Raw genomic sequence first — 6,733 nt, forward strand, 5'->3', positions numbered from 1 at the left:
TGCGGCGGTAGGACGGCCTCTCAATCTTAACAAGTGAGTGTAGACGCGTTAGCCGTTTGTATGAGAGACAGTGCTAATAATTTCAATTGTTGGTCGACGCCCAGCTAATTTAATAACGTTGAAAGTAAAACGGGTGCGGTGGCCGGTGGCGTACACAAAATGCGAAAACCATGAGCTGATGGCGAATACCGGATGCGACCGCCCCCCCACTACCACCTACAGTGTACGAATAAGTGAGAATATTTTTGCGACCTGTGACTAAGGGTTGTTTGCCGATCACGGGACGGGGGAGTAGGTGGTCCAAATATCACTGCAGCTCAGTCACGCCTTCGGGACATACCTATATATATAATAATAATAATAATCGTGCGGTGCGCTCTCGATACTCAGTCAGATTCGCATCGCCTTAAGACGGACTCTGCAGACACTAAATCATTCTTTATATGATATCTTGTCTACACTATTATTATTCTGGCATTAACAGCTGAACAAATTGTCACCTGACCAATTTTTACTGAAGGATATATAATATTAAAACATTAAAAAATGGATTTAAACGAAAATTGTAACATTTTCAGCGACAACTCCAAAATCGAAGGTAAATATATTATTCCTATTTTTATTTTATATTTATTCTATGATTTTAAATCTTAAAATAAATATAAAAAAAAATTTTCTCACGGTTTATTATTTAACTTTAAATGTATGTTACTGTTTTTATTTTTAAAAACAATAAAATCACAATATATTTAATGTCTATACTGCGTGAATACTAGTTATTTTTTAAGTGGCTTACAATCATATTTATAAGTATCAAAAAAAATCTAAGTGGTATTTTTTTCTAGCTGATATTCTGGACTTTATGTTAATATATATTGATAAGTAAAGCGATTGGCAATTCTTTGTTAGCTACTTATATTTAGAAACATTATTTTCGGACGATCGGAATGAATTGTTTTTAGCGTAACTGTAGTTGCGGGGTATCAAATGGGATGTGTTTTATCGTGGTGGCAATAGACAAGAAAGCCAAATTTGAATAGGTATCTATATGTTTTGAAATTTTTCCAGACTTGCAATTCTCTACGGAAATGATTGCCGACAATGTGCTCTTCGCTACGACTACTCACGATGACGATGCGCTGCTGGCAGAGAATCGTGTACAGCAACCTGACATTGACCAGCTTGAGCACTCATTGGTGCCATTTCGTACAGATAACATCTGGCAGGACCATCAGCGGTTACAGTTTCTGCAGCAAGTAAATACATGGAATATGATGAGCTATAAGATGTGGGGAATGCAACACCAACAGCATGTGATACCGATGTACGGGAATGCTTGGGGTATGGCAAATAATATGTCACTCGGAGTCAATTGCAGAGCGCCCACCGAAAACGTATTTCTTCTTTGTCCCTGTCCTCATGTCCATTTACTGGAAAATCAAGGTTTTCCTTTTTCTCTACAAACATTCACTATGACCCACACGCTCTCCACAACACCGAAGTCTTCCTCAAAGTCGTCGAGTAAGTTCATATTATTAATATATTATATATTTATAATCGTAATTAACATTTTAAAATACTTTTAAAAATTGTATGAATATGAATAAGTAATAACGCTTGCAGTAATTTTCACTAAAAAAACGTTATAATCTATAATTTTAAATTTCAAAGCTTTTAAAATGTATAGTTATTACATAAGATTCATACACGAGACAATGACACCACATTTTCGTATCCGGGGTTGAACAGACAGTAATCTGTTACACACGCATTGTTAATTAATTATTAACCTACCTAATGAAGATTATTATACGGTTTTTAAAATTATTGTAGGTATCGAAATATAATATATATTATAGTCTGTACATAAATCATTTTAGTAGGGGAACGTGGGGAATGGCGGCTATTTTTTTCCTCTACATTAATGGTTTTATTTACCTTTAAATAATATGAGGATTGCAGTTATTTGCTCCTAATTCATCTAAATATTATGGTTTTTAATTAAATGCATTTATTTAAAAAAACTGTGAAAGGGCCAAATCTGATGGGGTAATGACAGCCTTGTATTTGTATACTATAATAATAATAATATTGTTTATAAATGCAACAAACTAACATTTCTTATACGCTTTTGTATTACGGTATCTCTATACCGACAACATATTTATTTGATCATTATTTGTATAATTTTTAGAAATTTATATTTTATCCTATACTTTAACATGTATTTTTGTGTGACTGGTAATATTACCCACTATATGGGTAATGCCGGTCATTTGCGTTTTTTTTTTTTTAAAATACTGCACTTTACTTTAAAAATTTGAAACTTATATTAGTAGTAGCTAACAACTTTATAGTTGTAATGTAAGCAACAGTAAAATATTTGGATTTTTATTACCGAAGATACGTGAACTCCCGCTGAGGTGGCCGCCATTCCCCCATGTTCCCCTACATATTACCTACATTTTGTTAATTTTATTTCGGGTAAATAAAAACCAGCGGAATTTACATGAAAAAAGGTTTAAAAAGGTAGCAATCGGTAGAATTTACATGATGAATACATTATATACTCGTGTGAACATGTGCAAATGTGTCATCAATATTTTGTGTTGACGGAATGTAGATAAATATATAATGTATAGTTTGATATTGGGTGTTTAGGGTTATATTTTATTTATGTAATACTCTAGAATCATATATATTATTTATTAGTTTATTCAATTTTGTAATATTCTGTAACTATAATGTTTTAATAATTTTTATATTTTGTTATTACTTTTGTAATACATTTTTCTCTTGAACTCTTCTTAAAAACAAAAATTAATTAGTCTTAATATCTATGTTTTATTAAAAAAATAAACATAAATATTTCGTTATAACACGTAACTTTAAATGTTTCTATATTATTTTAGTCTGTAGATAGTGGAATCTTACCTTAAAAAATACTTCAGCAATATACTGCATAAACATTAAGATAATCATTTTAAAACTTTAACATCCATATTCATACATTTTAATACTTTATAAACTTTTATTTAGATACCAAGAAACAAAAAAGAGCACGAATCCAGTACACCAACGATCAAATTTTCATCTTGGAAAGCACATTTCAAAACAATAAGTATGTGAACAGAATGATGCGAGAACGGTTAGCGAATGAACTGGGCATTACTGAAAAGCACGTAAAGACCTGGTTTCAAAACCGACGGTTAAAGAAGATGAGCATCTAGATATTAGGGTGAGTGATCGATTATATTTAGAATACCTACATATAAACAAAACTAATATTTTTACAAACACTTGTATAGTCGTAATATTTCATGGTGTCACACGTAGGTACTTATATCTTATCGATGATATTTTATAATTGATATTCCTAATCTCTTCAGAAAACCACCGTGTAATATTATTAGTGACCGAAAATGTGCAGTGGCTATAAATCTATAGTTATGAATAATGAATATAGATACGATTATAGGCATAGGCGCAAATCACCCAAAAATATCAGGGGCGCTTAAGCACCAAAATTTTTTGAATTTGTTTTTGAATTTTTAATAAATTTAGTTGTAATGGAAATATTATGGTGGTAGTACTATAAGTTATAATCTTAGGATTTGGGGTGCTAACATAAAATTCAGGATGCTAAGCACCCTTAGCACCCCTGCGATTTGCGCCAATGATTATAGGTGTTACGAAATAAAATAATAATAATAATATTTATTTAGCAAATAAACAAGATAAAACAATATATTCAAACAAATTATAGTAGGTTTGCAAGCTCATCCAATAAGCATAGATATGCTTGTAGATGGATGAGCTGGGTTCATGTTATGTGTATTATAAAAGTATACAAATAAAATAAAAAAGAAAGAAAAAAGTTCAACATTAAGAGTAGTTACTTAAAATTATCATTGAATTAAAAAGTGGACATTTAAAACCAAGATAAAATAGTGTTAATATGTTTCTTATACTTATTGAAATTATCAAAATTAGTTAAATTAATATTATATTTACGAAGCAACAGAATTCCTTTAATCATTGTACTTTGTGTTCCAAAATTAGTATTATTTCGTGGAATAATTAAATTACAATTGATTTTTGTTCTAGTATTATAACAATGCAAAGGCTGAAATGGACCTATATTTACTTTAAATATATACAATAAAATCGCCCGTTCATAAACTTGAAAAATAGTTCTAACTTTCAACTCTGAGTAAATTGAACAAGTTGGATACAATTTTGGTTTTCCAAGTATAGTTTTAATCATTAAATTAATTGTAATAGATAAAACATTTATATGTGTGGAGTTTGTACATCCCCATATTGAAATACCGTACGAGAAAACAGATTGTACAAGAGCTAAATAGATAATTCTAAGAGTTTTAATATCTAACATATTTTTGAGCAATTGGATCTTATATAATAATTTTCTAAGAATACTATTTACATGATAAATATGTTCAATAAATTTTAGTCTATGGTCTAATTTTACTCCAAGATATTTAATACAATAAACTCTATCCAAAGGTAAACACTCACAAGGGTTATCTAGATATTTACATTTATAAGAGTGTATACACAGAGAAAAATCAGTATTTTTAATATGTGAACTATTTGTAATATTAAAGACAATATATTTAGATTTAGATAAATTTAGCTGTAAATTATTATTATCACACCAGTCTTTTACTACAGATAGACAGTTATTAGCTGTTTTATATAAATTTTCATAGTCATGACTTTTAATCAGAATAACTGTATCGTCTGCATAACAAAAAATTTCAGCATTAAGCTTTATATTTAAAAGTCCGTTTATGTATATGATGAATAAGACAGGGCCAAGGAATTATACATTTACAAATTAAATGTTGTCCATCTTTCCGTTCACAATCAACCCATATAGCGCTCTACGTTTTTTTAAAAATTAATCTCAGTCAAATGTTTCAATTAATCATATAATAACTCAATAGTATTCGTAATTGTTCCAACCTGAAAAACACTTACTAATAAATACAAAAAAACCAAGCACGGCACTAGAGGGTAAGCTAATTTGGTGGTGAAAATATTGCTGATATTTAAGTAAGTTTCATAAACATTACTGTGATATTTATTACCAGGGGCCAGACGAATAATTTCCTTAATCTATTTAATACCATAAAATAAGAGTAAATGCCGATCTTACATATTGTACATATATATCGGATTCGTTTGCGCGTACAGTCAGTATCGTTAGATTAGTAATATTAGAATGTGACCGAAAACTGTCATTCATTGTGGTAATGTGGTATTAATTATTATGTTATTTAACCACGGAGAATTCATTAAAATGTATACTATCAGAACCTAAGAAAGAATAAGCTGTAGTTTATTTACATAAATTATCATTTCATAAAAAAAATCAAAAATTCAATGTTAAAATGGTTGTGTTCTAACATAGGTTCGTAGCCAGCTAGTGGCGTATTTGATTAAGTTTTAAGGGGAGGCGACACTAAAATCATTAATTGTTGGTGGGGCTAACTTTATTAGGTAACATACAATAAATTATGCTCTCTCTGTATTTATAGTAGAATTACCAAACTTTCACAACGCAAAAGATCTTTATCTGTGTTGTAGCTATTTTATTATTTGGATAACGTTATGCGTTCTGTAATGTTGATAATTCTACTGTAAATACAGTGGAATGTTCAATACTTATGTTTAGAAACTAAAAATCTAATAGGATTAGTAGTATTGACGTGCTAATCGTAATAAAATGTATTATTATTATTCACGCAGATTGTATACAATCATTCTCAATGCGGCGGAGGTTATTATGACGACACCGTGGACCTATGATGTAACAAGATGGCAACGTGGAGAAGGCTGGTGGATTCCAATTTGTATTTCTGTTTTTTATTCTATTTAGTTTTAACCGGGTGTGGCTTAAACGCCCGATATTGTTAATAGTTCTGTAAATTATCTATATATATTAAAAATAAATTTATGTATGCAGGGTTGTAAAATATTAAGTAGTTATCTACTTGGTATACATATACTTACATTCATAGGTGTCAATATGTCATACAGAGACGACTGATTCTGTAAAAAAACTATGATTTAAAATATAATCGATTATGATTTTTAATTACCTATTTTATTACTGGGTCCATATTGTAATTTTCCTTTTCGAGGGTATCACTCGTGTCGTTACACAATACTACTATAGTCGATAAGTACACTGTACTCAAACACGGTGATCAGTGATTCAGAATGTAGAGGTGAGACTTGTGAGACATAAAACGAATGTGTAACAACATAATATTCTGAAACGCAACTACACAAGTACGCACCGTGTTAACAAGTAACAACAATAATATTATATTATTATTACCAAATAAGTCGAATAAAAACAACCGAATATAGCGGTAATGATAAACGATAATATATTAATAATACTTATAAATATCCTCTCTTATAAATATCATGCTGTTAGTATTGTACTGCGATAATATGATGTATATGTGACTTCCAAAATAAGTTGGAGACTTAATATTAATTATAATTAGTTTTTTATAAATATAATTTACTATTTTTATTATTTAAAAATACCCAAGTACAATATATAACAAGATTTGCGACAACCTGGAGACGTTGTATTATAAATCTTATTACAACTAACTAGTATGCGAGTTTCATTTTGAAACTTGTTATAGATTATGTTTATGTGATATTAATGAGATGTTATGTTGTGAAC

General features: G+C 29.7%; 1 protein-coding gene across 1 annotated transcript; it reads left to right on the forward strand.

Moving 5' to 3' along the window:
• The first annotated feature begins 531 nt into the window (after positions 1 to 531).
• On the forward strand, positions 532 to 3,230 carry LOC132945329 (homeobox protein Hox-A7-like). The gene is made up of 3 exons (XM_061015042.1): positions 532 to 598; positions 1,069 to 1,521; positions 3,040 to 3,230. Exons 1-3 carry the CDS (start codon positions 547 to 549, stop codon positions 3,228 to 3,230), a joined length of 696 nt encoding a protein of 231 aa, XP_060871025.1. The 5' UTR covers positions 532 to 546.
• The last annotated feature ends 3,503 nt before the right edge of the window (positions 3,231 to 6,733 follow it).

The sequence above is a fragment of the Metopolophium dirhodum genome, chromosome 1 (assembly GCF_019925205.1).
Source record: "Metopolophium dirhodum isolate CAU chromosome 1, ASM1992520v1, whole genome shotgun sequence".
NCBI lineage: Eukaryota > Metazoa > Arthropoda > Insecta > Hemiptera > Aphididae > Metopolophium > Metopolophium dirhodum.

Bases quoted from the DNA above. Each gene is read 5' to 3' on its own strand.
- LOC132945329 (XM_061015042.1), top strand. From the start codon at position 547: ATGGATTTAAACGAAAATTGTAACATTTTCAGCGACAACTCCAAAATC. The intron at 599-1,068 runs GTAAATATATTA...AAATTTTTCCAG, and splicing joins CGACAACTCCAAAATCGAAG to ACTTGCAATTCTCTACGGAA. The intron at 1,522-3,039 runs GTAAGTTCATAT...ACTTTTATTTAG, and splicing joins GTCTTCCTCAAAGTCGTCGA to ATACCAAGAAACAAAAAAGA.